General features: G+C 37.8%; 1 protein-coding gene across 1 annotated transcript in view; it reads right to left on the bottom strand.

Moving 5' to 3' along the window:
• Positions 1-17119, bottom strand: part of trmo (tRNA methyltransferase O) — a 42845-nt gene that overhangs the window by 3582 nt on the left and 22144 nt on the right. Inside the window, exons 4-5 of the mRNA XM_059974698.1 lie at positions 15442-15599; positions 7740-8480 (exon numbers count right to left, since the gene is read on the bottom strand). Of these exons, the coding sequence (XP_059830681.1) occupies positions 7740-8480; positions 15442-15599 (899 nt within the window). The remainder of the gene's footprint in view (positions 1-7739; positions 8481-15441; positions 15600-17119) is intronic.

Consider the following 17119-nt stretch of genomic DNA (forward strand, 5'->3'; position numbering starts at 1 on the left):
GCTTGTGAACCCTTTAGAATTTTCTCTATTTCTGCATAATATGACCTAAAACGTGATCAGATCTTCATGGAAGTCCTAAAACTAGATAAACAGAACATAATTGAACAAATAAATATACTTTTTCATTTATTTACTGAGAATAAATATCCAATATTACATGTATTCGTTGGAAAAAGTACGTAAATCTTGCTTTCAGTAATGGGTGTGACCCCCTTGTATAGCAATAACTTCAACCAAAGGTTTCCAGCAACTGTTGGTCAGTCCTGCACATCAGCTCAGAGGAATTTTAGGCCATTTCTCCTTATAAAACTGCTTCAACTCTGGGAGGTTGGTGGGCTTCCTTGCATGAACTACTTACTTCATGACCTTCCACAACATTTCTATAGGATTAAGGCCAGGACCTTGACTTGGCCATTCCAAAACTTGAAATTCCTTCTGCTTTAACCATTCTTTGGTAGGCTGACTTGTGTGTTTAGGGTCGTTACCTTGCTGAATGACCCACTTTCCCTTGCGTTTCAGTTCACAGACGGATACACTGACATTTTCCTGTGAAATTTGCTGGTGTAATTCCAAATTCATCGTTCCATAAATAATGGCAAGCATCCTGGTCTCTGACGCAGCAAAACAGGCCCAAGTCATGACACTGCCGCTACCATGTTTCACAGATAGGATGAGGTTCTTATGCTGGAATGCAGTGTTTGCTTTTCACCAACCATAATGCTTCTCATTAAGTCAAAAAGTTCTATTTTGAACTCATCCGTTCACAGAACATTCTTCCAATAGCCTTTGGGCTTATCCACATGACCCTTAGCAAACATTAGACGGGCAGCAATGCTCTTTTTGGAGAGTAGTGGCTTTCTCCTTGCAATCCTGCCATGCACACCATTGTTGTTCAATGTTTGCCTGATGGTAGACTTATGAACACTAACATTAGCCAAAGCAAGAGAGGCTTGTAGCTCCTTAGATGTTACCCTGGGGTTCTTTGTAAACTCCTGGAATAATACATGCCTTGCTCTTGGAATGATCTTTGTTGGCCGACCACTTCTGGGGAGAATAACAATGGTGTTGAACTTCTTCCATTTGTACACAATCTGCCTGACCATGGATTGGTAGAGCCCAAACTCTTTAAAAATGGTTTTCTATCCTTTTCTAGCTTGGTGAGCATCAACAACCTTTTTCTGAGGTTCTCAGAAATCTCCTTTGATCAAGGCATGGCTCACTTCCAAAAACCAGTGTGGTGAAGATCAGACTTTGATAGTGAAAACCCAGGCTTACTTTCATTAAATAGGGCAGAACCTCCCACACTCACACCTGACAGTCATCTCATTGATCGAAACCCCTGACTCTAATTTCCCCTTTAAGTGAACTGATAATCCGAAATGTTCACATATTTTTTCTAACAAATACATGTAATATTGCATTATTTTTCTCAATAAATAAATGAACTATAAAGTTTTTTTGTGTTACTTATTTAACTGGGGACTTGCATGAAGATCTGGTCACATTTTATATCATTCTGATGCAGAAATAGAGAAAATTCTAAAGAGTTCACAAACTTTCTAGCACCATACAAATGGGCTCCTGTAATACTATTACATTCGGAAGCCTAATATTTGTACAAAAGTGTGTTCTACTGGAAAGTAGAAATAGTATTTTTCTCTCTCCACTTTTAGTGATTATTCTTTATCATCAATCTTTTCAAGCCATTCCTTACAATATTGTGAAGGTTACCATATAGAGATTAAAGTAAACTTTTTATGAAACTATATACATGTTACCATATACAACCCCGCGATTCAATTTCCTGCAGGCATACTCAGTAAGTCCAATAACTATAATAGAATCAACGAAAAACTGCACCAACTGGGCAGACAACAGTGTGCAAAAGTCACACAAACCATTCAAAAAAGAGTGCAAATAATAATAATAAGCAATAAATATCGAGAACATGAGATAAAGAGTCCTTGAAAGTGTGTCCACAAGTTGTGGGAACAGTTCAGTGATAGGGCAAGTGAAATTGGGTGAAGTGATCTCTCTGGTTCAAGCGCCTGATGGATGAGCAGTAATAACTGTTCCTGAACCTGGTGGTGTGAATCCTGAGACTCCTGTACCTTTATTCTAATAGCAACAGTGAGAAGAGTGCATGGGCTGGGTGGTGGACGTCCCTGCTGAAGGATACAGCTTTCCCAAGACAATACCCTGTGTAGATGTGCTCAGTGGTGGAGAGGGCTTTTCCCAGTGATGGACTGGGCCAAATCCATTACTTTTTGTAGGATTTTCCATTCAAGGGCATTGGTGTTTCCACACCAGGTAGTCATGTAGCTAGTCAATATACTCTCCACCCCACATCTATAGAAGATTGTCAAAGTATTTGATCTCATGCCAAATCCTCATAAACTTCCAAGGAAGTAGGGGCATTGCCGTGCTTTCTTCATAATTGCTCTTATGTGCTGGGGCCAGGACAGGACCTCTTATAAAATAACACCTAGAAATTTAAAAGTTGCTGAACCACTCCACAGCTGATACCCCCCCCCCCCCCCACCACCCCCGATGAGGACTGGCTCATGGACTTCTGGTTTCCTCTCCTGAAGTCAATCATCAGCTCCTTGGTCTTGCTGACATTGAGTAAGTGGCTGCTAGACCAGACAATATTCCTGGCAGAGTGCTCAGAGGACATGCAGACCAGCTGGCAGATGTTCTCACTGACATCTTCAACATCTCCCTGAGCAGCACCGTCATTCCAACGTGCTTCAAGGCCGCCACCATTGTCCCTGTGCCGAAGAAGTCTTCAGTGTCGTCTCAACGACTACCATCCCGTTGCTCTCACATCCATCATCATGAAGTGTTTCGAGAAACTCATCATGAGGCACATAAAGACCCTGCTGCCCCCTCACTGGACCCCCTGCAGTTTGCATATCGTCCCAACCGCTCAACAGACAACACCATTGCCACCATCCTCCATCTGGCCCTCACCCACCTGGACAAAAAAGGCACACACGTTCAGATGCTGTTCATAGACTTCAGTTCAGCATTCAACACAATCATCCCTCAGAAACTGATTGGAAAGCTGAAACTGCTGGGCCTGAACACTTCCCTCTGCAACTGGATCCTAGACTTCCTGACTGGGAGACCTCAGTCAGTCCGGATCGGGAGTAGCATCTCCAACACCATCACACTGAGCACGGGGTCCCCCCAGGGCTGTGCTCAGTCCACTGCTGCTCATGCTGCTGACCCACAACTGTGCAGCAACACACAGCTCGAATCACATCAAGTTTGCCGATGACACAACCGTGGTGGGTCTCATCAGCATGAACGCCGAGTCAGCATACAGAGAGGAGGTGCAGCGGCTAACAGACTGGTGCAGAGCCAACAACTTGTCTCTTAGTGTGAACAAAAGAGATGGTTGTTGACTTCAGGAGAGCATGAAGCGACCACTTTCCGCTGAACATTGACAGCTCCTCCGTTGACATCGTTGAGAGCACCAAATTGCTTGGATGTTCACCTGGCAGAGAATCTCAACTGGTCCCTCAATACCAGCTCCATAGCCAAGAAAGCCCAGCAGCGTCTCTACTTTCTGTGAAGGCTGAGAAAAGTCCATCTGCCTCCCGCCATCCTCACCACATTTTACAGAGGATGTATTCGAAAGCATCCTGAGCAGTTGTATCACTGCCTGGTTCAAGAATCTTGGATCTTGGATCTTGGATCACAAGGCCCTGCAGCGGATAGTGAGGTCAGCTGAGAAAATTATCAGGGTCTCTCTTCCCGCTATTACAGAGATTTACACCACAAGCTGCGCCCGCAAAGCTAACAGTATTGTGAAGAATCCCACGCACCCCTCAATCTGTTCTCCCTCCTGCCATCTGGCAAAAGGTACCGAAGCATTTGGGCTCTCACAACTGGACTGTGCAAGTTTCTTCTCCCAAGCCATCAGACTCCTCAATATTCAGAGCCTAAACTGTCACATACATCATTTATTATATTGTAATTTGTCCTCTACTGTGCCTATTGTCTTGTTTATATAATTATTGTACTGCCCGGCACTGTTTTCTACACTTTATGTAGTCTTGTGCATGTCTGTAGTCTAGTGCAGTTTTTATGTTGTTTTACATAGTCTAGTGTAGCCTTGTGCTGTCTCACAGAGTCTAGTGTAGTTTTGTGTTTCATGTAGCACCAGGGTCCTGGAGGAACGTTGTTTCGTTTTTACTATGTACTGTACCAGCAGTTTAAGTAACAATAAACTTTACTTGACTTGTTGTTGTGGTACCATTCAGTCAGACTGAAGATCTACCTCCTATATGCTGATTTATCACTGCTTTTGATTCTGCCTATGGCAGTGGTGGCATCAGCAATCTTAAACATGGCATTCAAACTATGGTTAGCCACGCAGTCCTAAGTGTAAAGTGAGTAGCGCAGGGAGCTAAGCACACAGCCTTGTGGTGCACCTGTGCTGATGGAGATTGTGGAGAAGACATTGTTGCCAATCCAAAATGACTAGGTCTGCAAGTGAGGAAATCGAGGATCCAATTGCATAAGGAAATACTGAGGCCAAAGTCTTGAAGTTTACTGATTATCTCTGACAGGATGATAGTATTGAATGCTGAGCTGTAGTCGATAAACAGCATCCTGACGTATACATCTTTGCTGTTCAGGTATCCAGAGCTGAGTCAATGAAATGGCATCTGCTGTAGTCCTGTTGTGCAGGTAGGCAAATTGGAGCAGATCCAAGTCACTTCTCAGTTATGAGGTATTGTGTTTCATCATCAGTATCTCAAAACAATTCATCATTGTGGATGCAAATACTACTGGACAATAACCATTGAGGCAGGTTACCTCATTCTTATAAGGCACCAGTATAACTGAAGCCTGTGTGAAGCAGATGGGTACTTCAAACTGCCAAAGCAGGAGGTTAATGATCTTAGTGAACACTTCAGTCAGTTGATCTACACGGGTCTTTAGTACTTGGCCAGGTAACCCACCTGGGCTGGATGCTTTCCGTGGGTTCACTGTCCTCACGTGGGCCTCAGAGTCTGAAATCACAGAGTCATCAGGGCTGTGGAAGTTCGTGATGGTTCCTCCATGCTTTAACAGTCAAAGCAATCAATTCAGCGCAGACACAGGCCCTTTGGTGCAATTAACCCACAAAGAACTGTTATTCTATCTAGTCTCACTGACCCGCAGCTGCGCCATAGCCCTCAATAACCCTCCTTATACTTATACAAACTGCTCTTAAATATTGCTATCAACTTGCTCCACCACTTCGTTTCATACTCACAGCACTCTCAGAGTTAAGACGAACCCCTCATGTTTCTGTTAAATATTTCATCTTTCACATTTAGCCCATGACCTCTTATACTAGTCTCATCCAACCTCAATGGAAAGACCCTGCTGGCATATCCCATCTATACCTTTAGGTTCTGTATAACTCTATTAATTAATCTCCCCTCTTTCTCCTATGCTCCAGGAAATAAAAGTCCTAACTTATTCAACCACTCTCTAAAACTCAGATTTTCAAGTCCCAGCAACATACTTGCAACAGTCTTCCCAGTACTCTTTAAATCTTATTGACGTTTCTTATTGGTAGGAGACCAGAACTTCACATCTCTCCAATTAAACCTCACCTACACCTCATACAATTTCAATGTAACAGCTCAACTCCTGTACTCAGTGCTTTGATTTATGAAGGCCAATGTGCTGAAAGCTCTCTTTACAACCTTATCTACTTGTGGCACCCCTTTCAAGGAATTACGGATCTGTATCCTCAGGTCCCTCTGTTCTACTGCACTCTTCAGCACCCTAATGTTCATTGTGCATGTCCTACCCAACGTTTGTCAACCCAAAATACAACACCTCACAATTATTTACATTAAATTCCATCAGCCATTTTTGCTGATCCACATCCTGCTGCAAGCTTTGCTTCCTTGCTGTCTAATACACCTCCCAATCTTGGTGTCATCCACAAATCTGCTGATCCAGTTTAACAGATTATCATCCACATCAGTGAGACAAATGACAAAGAAACCAGCACCAGTCCCTGTGGCACATCACTGATCACAGGCCTCCAGTCAGAGGGACAACTACCTACTATTACTCCTTGGCTTTCTCCCATGAAGCAGATGTTGAACCCAGTTTACATCATCCTAAATACCAAGTGACTGCACCTTCTTGACCAACCTCCCATGCAGGACCTTATCAAAGGTCTTGTTGAAGTCCATGTAGGCAGTAGCCATTCATCATCAATTTTCCTAGTAAAAATCTTTGAAAAACTCTAAGATTGGTTAGACACAACCTACTACAAAGCCATGTTGACAATTCATAATCAGGCTGTCAATCCAAACACTTACATATTCTTTCCTTTAGAATACCTTCCAATAATTTACCCACTACTGACATCAGAATCCCCAGCTTATTATATTATTGTTTATTTTTAGAACCCTTCTTGAACAATAGAACAACATTGGCTGCCCTCCAGATATCTGGTATCTCACCCATGGTTAAGGTCATTTTAAATAGTTCTGCAATTTCTGCATGAGCCTCCTGCAAGGTCTAAGGGGATACTTTGTCATTCCCTTGGGATTTATCCATCCTAATTTACCTAAATGACAGCAAGTACCTCCTCCTCTGTAACCCTGATACAGTGCATGACCTCACCACCATTTATAGTTATATAAATCATATAAATTATATAAAGCATCAGTTATATAGATTCCGCATCCATCTCCTGCATAAATACACATTAAAAAAATCCATTTAATATCTCCCCCATCTCTTTTGGCTCCATGTGTGCGTAGATGACCTGATCTTCAAGCAGACCAATTTTGTCCCTTGCTATCCTTTTGCTCTTAGTCTACATGTAGGGATTTTTGGGATTCCCCTTCACCTTGTCTGCCAGAGCAACCTCATGCCTTCTTTTATGCCTCCCGATTTCCCTTTAGTGTTCCAATGCATTTCTTATACCCAAGCACCTTGTTTATCCCTTCCTGCCTATTTTTGCTATGTACCTCCTTTTTTTCTCTCTTAACCTGGGCCTCAATATCCGTTGAAAACCAAGGTCCCCTAAACCTGTTATCCTTATCTTTTATTCTAACAGGAACATACAAATACTGTACTCTTAATATTTCACTTTTGAAGGTCTCCCACTTACCGTGCATCCCTTAGCCAGAAAACAATCCATCCTAATCTACACTTGCCAGATCTTTTACTGATACCATTAAAATTGGCGTTTCTTATCCTTGTCTATTATTATCTTGAAACTAATAGAATTTTGATCACTAGATCCAAGTGTCCCCTATACACACTCTTCTGACTTATGGACAAAATCAACTGATGGATGCATGTAAAAACAGAACCCATTGATTATCTGGTGACAGCACAAAGATTTAATACAGGTGTTCAAGATAACAGGCAAAAGAACTAGAGGGGAAATTAATTATTTTGTGCAGCTATTTGTGATTATCTGCAGTGGTCCTCTGAAAGAAAACTGGAAGCAGGAAAGTAATTTTCAAATTGGAGCTGATCGGAAGCAACTAAAACAGAAAACAAAAATCACAGGACCAGATGTGGGACAGTGGATAAAAAGCAATGCAGCCAAAAACTTTATCCAAGAACTCTCAGAGGCTAGTAACCTTACTTATGAGTCATTACTATTATGATAATTTCATTATTCAGTTGGTGATACGTCTGAAAGCAGAGACCTGGATTCTACATTCCAATTTCACTATTAATTGCACCATCATTCATACCTGACCCTCCTGGAGCCTGAAACTGCTGCAAATCCATTTCTGCATGAGGAGTGAATCGAACCTTTAAGGAAGTCACAGGTGGCTGTTTTATCCAAGTTGCAATATTGCCATTGGGCAATTTATTCCAAGGTATGTTAATAGCAACATTATCTGTTTTCTTCCTCTTGCTGACTATCAGAGATTTCTCAGGCTTAAAGCAAATTACTTCTTCTTCTTCAGTTATTTTGTTTACAATATCACTGTGAACTAACTGGCTTTTGATTTTCTCCACGGTTAAGTGTATGCTTTCACAAGAAGCAATCCCTTTTCCAGCAAGCTGATCAACTTTCTCACTTAGTTGATGTTCACAATACTTCTTTTTTTCGGGATTATCGTTGGTAGTTTGTAGTGAGATTTTCCCAACCTTGCCTTTTTCATCCATTATCTCGCCATCTGTCTTTCTAAATGGACACGTGGTATCTTTGGGGGAATGTTCTACCTCAACAATAGCACAATCAGCTACTAACTTTGAAGCCACTTTGACATGGATTGATTGCTTATCCTCACTCTCCTCAGTTACCTTCCCAAAGATTGGATTGGGTATTCCTTGGCATTGCTCTTCTGGCACAAAAACCTCTTGACTCTCATTTACATTATCCATTGGGTCAACCCTAGGTGCGTCATAATCTGGAATATATGGTTTAATGTCCAGTACTGGCGTTCCTTGTATCATGTCAATTCCCGAAAGATAAAGAGTATCACCTGAAAAAGGTTTGGAAATTACACAGTATCAATCACAAATAAAAATCAGTATTCATTGTCAAGCATGAGTAACCACAATATTAAAAATCGGGCTGAATCAATTTGATCTATTTTTGATGGAATACAATTTAAAATACTGACATAAGGAGTCAAAGTTGATGTGAACTGGGTTCTCCAAATCCGGGAGAAACTGATCCTTTTTTTTTCAATCTTTTTATTGAATTTCATATATAAAGAAAAACATAATATAAATAGATTATAAGTGCACTAGATTTGAAGTTAAATTTATAATAGGATAACAATATCTTATTAAATATCAGCCAAAAAAAAAACTTACAATAAACAATCAAACCTATTTTGATTGAATATGAAAAAGAATAAAAATAGTCATCAAAAGAAAAAAAAATGTAAAAATGCACGAAAAAATGTATATTAAAAAAAAATAAACCTAAACTAACATGGGCAATAATACCAGTTTATATGAGTATGATAGTGTCAAAAACTCTGGAACTCCATACCAGAACAAGAATAAAAAGAGAAAAGGTCTGAAAGAGGCCAAATTAATTCATATGAAAGTGTCGAATGAACGGTCCCCAAGTTTCTTCAAATTTAATTGATGAATTGAAAATAGTACTAATTTTTTCTAAACTCAGACAAGAGATAGTTTGAGAAAACCACTGAAATGTGGTAGGAGGGTTTACTTCTTTCCATTTTTGTAATATAGACCTTCTGGCCGTTAATGTTACAAAGGCGATCATTCGTCTGATTGAAGGGGAAAGTCGACTACCATCCTCATTTGGTATACCAAAAATTGCAGTAATAAAATGAGGTTGTAAATCAATATTCCAAATTGAGGAAATGGTAGCAAATATGTCCTTCCAATAGTTATGTAAGGTGGGACATGACCAAAACATGTGGGTCAATAAAGCCACATCTGAATGACATCTGTCACATTGAGGGTTAATATGAGAGTAGAATCGAGCAAGCTTATCTTTAGACATATGAGCTCTTTGTACAACCTTAAATTGTATTAAGGCATGTTTAGCACATATAGAAGAAGAATTAACCATTTGTAAAATTTTTTCCCATTTTTCTGTTGATATATTATATTGAAGTTTTTTTTCCCACTCTTGTTTAATTCTACCTGATATTTCTGGTTGTATCTTCATAATCCTATTATAACTAAGAGCCACTAATCCTTTCTGACAAGGATTCAGGGTAAAAATCATGTCTGAAAAATCTGTCAAAGTTGAATTGGGAAAGGATGGTAAAACTTTATATAAAAAATTTCTAATTTGTAAATATCTGAAAAAATTAGATTTAGGTAAATTAAATTTGTTGGAAAGTTGGTCAAAAGACATCAAACTACCTTCAAAAAAGAGATCACGAAAACATATTATACCTTTCCTTTTCCATATGCTAAAAGCTTGATCTGTTAAAGAAGGTTTAAAAAAGAAGTTAAGTAAGATAGGGCTATCAAGAACAAAGTTTTTCAGAGTAAAAAACTTACGAAACTGAAACCAAATTCATATTGTATGTTTGACAATAGGATTGGATATCTGTTTATTGAGTTTAATTAAATCAACAGGAAGAGAAGAACCAAGAACGGAGAATAAAGAATATCCTTGTGCAACATTACATTCTAAATTTACCCACTGTGGGCACAATGGTGAATCCAAATCTAGTTTCCAATATATTAAGTTTCAAATATTATTCGCTCAATAATAAAATCTAAAGTTAGGTAAAGCTAAACCACCATCTTTTTTAGATTTCTGTAACCGTCTTTTACTTAACCTGGGATTTTTATTTTGCCACACAAATGAGGAAATTTTTGAATCAATGTTATCGAAGAAAGATTTAGGAATAAAAGTTGGTAAGGCTTGAAATAAATATAAAAATTTCGGTAAAATCATCATTTTAACAGCATTAATCCGACCAACAAATGATAAGGATAAAGGAGACCATCTAGTAGTAAGTTGTTGAATTTGCTGAAGCATGGGTAAAAAATTCAATCTGAATAAACCTTTATACTTCTTAGTAATTTTTATACCTAAATAAATAAAGTTATCAGTAACAACTTTAAATGGTGTCCTGTCATTCAATAAAGTTTGCGCATTTAAAGGAAATATTCACTCTTATCCAAATTTAGTTTATAACCAGAAAAACTACCAAATTGAACCAACAAGGATAGAATAGCGGGAATAGACCTATCAGGATCAGAAATATATAACAACAAGTCATCAGCATAAGGTGATAACTTGTATAACTTTTCATTACGAGTAATACCAAAAATATTAGGAGATTCACGAATAGCAATGGTTAAAGGTTCTAATGCGATATTAAATAATAAAGGACTTAAGGGACAACCTTGTCTCGTATCACGAGTTAATTGAAAAAAAGAGGATCTGTAATTATTTGTAAAAACAGAAGCAACAGGTTTATAACATATTAATTTAATCCATGATATAAAATTAGAACTAAAATTAAAATTTTTCAAGGCATTAAATAAGTACGTCCATTCAACTCTATCAAAAGCTTTTTCAGCATCTAATGAGATAACACATTCTGAGGTTGTGGGTGAAGAAGTATAAATTATATTAATCAATTTTCTAACATTAAAAAAGGAATACCGATTCCTAATAAAACCAGTTTGGTCTTCTGAAATAATCTGTGATAATACTTTTTCTAACCTAATAGCTAAAATTTTTGTAAGAATCTTAGAGTCTACATTTAATAGCGATATAGGGCGATAAGATGCACATAAAGTAGGACCTTTATCTTTTTTAAGAATTAGAGAGATAGTAGCTTCATAAAAAGACTGGGGTAATCTCTTCTTAGTAAATGCATCATTAAAGATTTCACATAACCAAGGGGAAAGCAAAGAAGAAAAAGTTTTAAAAAATTCTATAATATAACCATCAGGACCAGGAGCTTTCCCTGAATTCATTGATGAGATAGCCTCTCCTACTTCGGCCATAGAAATAGGAGCATCAAACACACTTTGATCTTCATCTGTCAGTTTGGAAATACTTAAATTGTTAAAAAAATTATCCATCATGGACAGATCGCCATCAAATTCTGATTGATATAAAGATTTATAAAAATCTTGAAAAGTATTATTAATTTCTTTATGATCAGTAGTCAGATTACCGTCTTGTTTACGAATTTTAATAATTTGTCGCCTAGTCGAAATAGCTTTTAATTGGTTAGCTAACAATTTACCAGTTCGATCACTATGAATATAAAATTGAGCCCTGGTCTTAATTAATTGATTCTCAATTGAAGAAGATAATAATAAGCTATGTTCCATTTGAAGCTCAACTCTTTTCTTATAAAGTTCTTTGGTAGGAGTAACGGAATAAATCTTATCAATTTCTTTAATTTTATCCACCAATAAAGCTATATCTAAATATCTTTGTTTTCTTTTACCAACGGAATCTGAGATAATTTGTCCACGGATAAAAGCCTTGAAAGAGTCCCAAAGTATTCCTCTATCAATCTCTTCGGTATAGTTTGTTGAAAAAAATGTCAATTTGTTGTTTTATGAAGGTAATAAATTCTGGATCTTGAAGCAAAGTAGCGTTGAGTCTCCAAGATCTAGTATTAATGGAAGAGTCCGAAATCTTGATAGATAACTTCAAAGGTACATGATCCGAAATGGCAATAGAATCATATTTTCAATCAGTAACATCTGTTAATAAACGATGATCAATAAGGAAATAATCAATTCTAGAATAACTATGATATACATGTGAAAAAAATGAAAATTCTTTATCTTTAGGGTTCAAAAACCGCCATATTTCAGTAATTCCCGAATCAACCATAAAGGAATTAATAAGTAAGGCTGATCTATTCGGAAGAGTTCGAATAGGTTTAGATCTATCCATCAAAGGATTCAAACAACAATTAAAATCTCCACCCATTATCAACATATATTCATTTAGATTAGGGAGGGAAGTAAATAAACGTTTAAAAAATTCAGGGCAGTCAAAGTTTGGAGCATAAATATTAACTAGAACCACTTTTCGATTAAAAAGTGAACCAGTAATCAACAAAAATCTGCCCTGTGGGTCAGAAATAATTTCATGATGTGTAAACGAAATTGAGGGGTCTATAAAAATAGACACACCCCTAATTTTGGCGGTACAATTTGAGTGAAATTGTTGACCCTTCCAGAACCTAAAAAAGCGTTGATTATCCTCCCTCCTAATTTGGGTCTCCTGTGCAAAGATAATATTAGCATTCAGTCTATGGAATACTTTGAATATTTTTTTACGTTTAATCGGATGATTTAAACCATTAGTATTCCAAGAGATAAAATTAATAGACTTATCCATCATGCCAATATTGATTGTGTATGTCATAAAAGGTTAAAAAGACACATAAGCCATAATTCAGGAAGAAGAAACAATGATTCAGGAGCAATCGGAGAAAATGACACCTCAACAATATTAATAATTTAAAGTCGGCCCATAAACTAAAAGCAAAAAAATAAAAAGCAAAAGCATGAGAAAAGATCCCTACCCCCTCCCCCAACCCCTCGAAAAAAAGCCAAGCGGCAGGCGCACAAACTAATACTAATATTACCCCCATTTCAAGATGGCAACTCCATGAAAAGATAAAAAGAGATTATAAAACACCCAGATTTAAGTACAGGGTTGCAAAAAAAAAAAAGAATATATATCAATCAAAATGAAAAAAAGTAATATAATAAAGTAAAAGATCATTAATTAAAAAAGGATAAAAATTAAAGTTTGAAACAGTGTAATATGCCTTTAAAAAAAATCCATATTCAAATACAAAAAAATGACATTTCAAAAGCAAAGACTTATGGGAAGAAGAAACGACATTTTGAAAAAGCCATATTACAAAATATAAATGTAAATTCACCAATCTATTAAAAAAAGTTTAAAGAAAAGGTTATCAAAATAGAATTAAAAAAGGATTCAATAATCACTACAATATAAAAAATTCGTCCCATTCTCAAATACAAGCAAACAAATGAATGCTTACGGAAAGCAAAGTCTTATGGGAAGAAGAAACGACATCTTAAAAAAAAGAAATCATTATTACAAAATATAAACATGTATATCCAATTCAGAAAAAAAATTAAGAAAAAAGACATTATAGTAAAATTAAAAGAGCATCTATAAACCATGAAAACTGGGTCTACAGACCAAAGTAAAAAGCTATAACGCAATAAGTTAAAGCCCAAAACGAAATGGCATCTTCTCTCCAAAAATTCTTCAACATAACACATAGTTCAGCTTATGCTGCAAGATCGATGTTCTTCGACGAATTTCTTCGCATCTTCCACAGTATTAAAAAAGCGCTGACTGTCGTCACTCAACGTAACTCTGAGATTCGCTGGGTATCTTAAAGCTTGTTTAAATCCAATCGAATGAATCTCTGCCATCACTGGTTTAAAAGCGATTCTTGCTTTCATTACTTCAAATGAATAATCTTCAACAATACGAATCGTGTTGCTTCTGTAAGAAATCACACCTTTCTGACGAGCTAGTCAGATTAAAAGTTCTTTCTCCCGAGGATAATGGAGGCGAACAATCACAGTTCGTGGCTTGTCTCTCGAGATCGAAAATCTCGAAACTCTGTGGGCACGATCAATAGTAGGTTTAGCTTTCAAAACATCGGCGCCAAAAACTTCCCATAATAAGTTAGAGAAAAATTCAGTTAAGTCACCAGATTCAACATTTTCGGGAAGCCCGATGATTCGCAAATTCTGTCTGCGAGAACAGTTTTCAAGATTGGTGATTTTAAACTTATAATGCTCTACTGTTTTAGCAGTTGACAGTACCTTCTTCTCCAGTGTTTTGATTGTACGTATTTTTTCACAAATTAACTTGTCAAGAGCTGCGAACTTTTCTTCATGTCGTTCAATATCTGCTGTCTGCGATTGTAACTTGGTATCAAACGATCTAATGGCTTCTTCGAGCCCAGACATTTTCGCAGTAAGCTTATTTTCCAGACTTGTCATTTTACTTTCCAAACTTGCAAGTTTAGTATCCAGTTTAGCATCCAGAAGATTAGAAATTGCCTCAATAGATAGAGGCTCTTTAGACGATTTCTTAGGTGCAGACATTTTAAGTTTGGAAAGATTAAATCAAGTATTATTTTAGAAAAGAAATAAATCGTAAGTATCAACCCATGTAATAAAGATGAAAAGATTTGATTAAAGGGTGATTATAGTTTAAAAAATGAAGAGCGCCTAAAAGGCAGGTGTTTACATCGCCATCTTGAAACTCCGCCCCCCAGAAACTGATCCAAAGCTGAGCTTTCAAAATTGCTTGAATTAAGGAACAATTTCACCTGTATAATGTAATTCCAACCTTCCCATGTCAGAACATGTATAACACACTTAAGTCTCCAAAGTTTCCCAAAAAATCCTTATATTAACTTGATTTTGAATTAGATCACTGTTAATCATTACTGGCTCAGAATTTTGGAATGATCCATCAAGAAACTTCACTACACATGCTGCAGCTGTTTCAAGCAGTGGTTATTCAGCACTTTTAAAGGCAAGTAGGGACAAGTGATGAGTCCCAGGAGTATCAAAGTCCTCTATATTTAGCATGTGAACTAACAAATTTCCAGTGCTTCCCTCTCAGCTCTCACAACCTCTATTATGGGCACTGGCAATTTTGCAAAGGTTAATAGCATTGTTTTTCAGATTCCTTTCACTGATCATTTAACTAGTTTGACACACTATCTTAGTAATTTTATGACTATTCATCTTTTAGTATGGAAACTGCAAACACTCATAGTGCAAACATTCTGTCATTAAGAAAAGTTCCACTTAAAAATTTATTACTGCCTCCTTAATCTGGAATTCATGCAGACAGCACTAAGATCCTTACTTCTGCTTTCCCTGTTTTCAATGAAGTCTTATTGTATGCAACAACGTAGTCTAGCGCCCACACTGAATATATCTGAAGCAGCTTACCTTCAATCTTATCAAGCTTCCCCAATGTTAAACCTACTGCATTGGGGCGGTGTGGACTTCTTGTAGAAAACACTCCAGTTTTTAATCCATTCAGTCGAGGTGGTTTGACTTTAGCTTTATAGCCTTGATGCCCATTCTTGTGAAAAATAAAGATAATCCTGTATTCAATATAATCAATTGTTTCACATTTAAAATTTAGATATTTAATCACATATTCAAGCAAAGAATAGGGTTATTCATTGGTACAGAAATTTTTAAAGAGTATAGAACTTGTGTTGCAATATACCTATCGATTATTGATGGAATAATATAAAATGACTCTCAGACAATGATTGCAGTATTCTGTAAATTGAGATATAGTCTTTAGTAACACACAACCACCACCATGACCACTACCATCTGGAGGACAAGAACAGGAGATACCTGGGAACACCACCACCTGGAAATCCCCTCCAAGTCACTCACCATCCTGATTTGGAAACATATCACCGTTCCTTCATTGTCGCCTGGTCAAAATCATGGAATTCCCTCCCTAACAGCACTGTGGGCACCTACATCTCAGGGACAGCAGAGGTTCAAGAAGACAGCTCATCATCACCTTTTCAAGGGCAACTAGAGATGGGCAATAAATGCTAGCTTAGCTGGTGACCCCCATTATCTCATAAATGAATAAATAAAACACAAACATAACAGAAACAGCCACTCATACTTGCTGCATCATTCAATGAGTTTTAAGGCTAATCTTTATCTTAGCAGCACTTTACTGCACTAACCACAAATCCCTTAAATCTGAGTACCTCACAGTTGTTGTTCTATCAGTGTCATAGAACTGTACAGCACAGAAACAGGCCCTTCAGCCCAATTTGTCCCCGATACCCATGTACACTAATCCTATTTGCATACATTAAGCTCATATCCCTCTTCTTTCCTATCCAGGGATCTATCCAAATCCCTCCCCACTATTTTCCCTCCGCTCATATATACCTGCAAGTGGCAGAAACACTACACCTACCCATTCTCCTACTCCCTTACTTCAATTCAGAGTCCCAAGCAGTCTTTCCAGGTGAGGCAACACTTCACCTCTGAATCTGTTGGTGTCAATTATTATATCTGGTGCTTCCGATGAGGCCTCTTCTACCCAATGTGAATCTGTGTAACTACTTTTTCAAGCAATTCTGCTCCTTGTGCCAAAAGTGGAATTTTCTGGTGGCCGATCCCCATTCCAATTCTGATATTTAAATTCCTATCCTCATCGTTATTCCGACATGATGATCCATGGTCTCTTCTTTTGCCATGATGAGGCCATTCTCTGGGTACAGGAGCAACACCTCATATTCTGTCTAGCTGGCCTCCAACCTGTTGGCATAACCGTTGATTTCTCCTTCCAGTAATTTATCCCCTCTCCCTTCCCTCTTACATTCCCCTTTTTGGCTTCTTACCTTTTCTCCTCACCTGCCTATGACCACCCCCTAGTGCCCCTTCTATGGTCCACTCTCCTTTCCCATCAGGTCCCTTTTTCCCCAGCGCTTTCCCTATCCCTCCCTCCTGGATTCACCTGCACCTTCTTACATGTCTTCGTTTTCCTCCCCCCCCCCACCTCACTTCATTCTGGCGTCTTCCCCTTTCCTTCCAGTCCTGTTGAAGGGTCTCTGTCCAAAACTTTGAATGCTTATTCATT

Source organism: Hypanus sabinus, chromosome 7, assembly GCF_030144855.1.
Source record: "Hypanus sabinus isolate sHypSab1 chromosome 7, sHypSab1.hap1, whole genome shotgun sequence".
Lineage (NCBI taxonomy): Eukaryota > Metazoa > Chordata > Chondrichthyes > Myliobatiformes > Dasyatidae > Hypanus > Hypanus sabinus.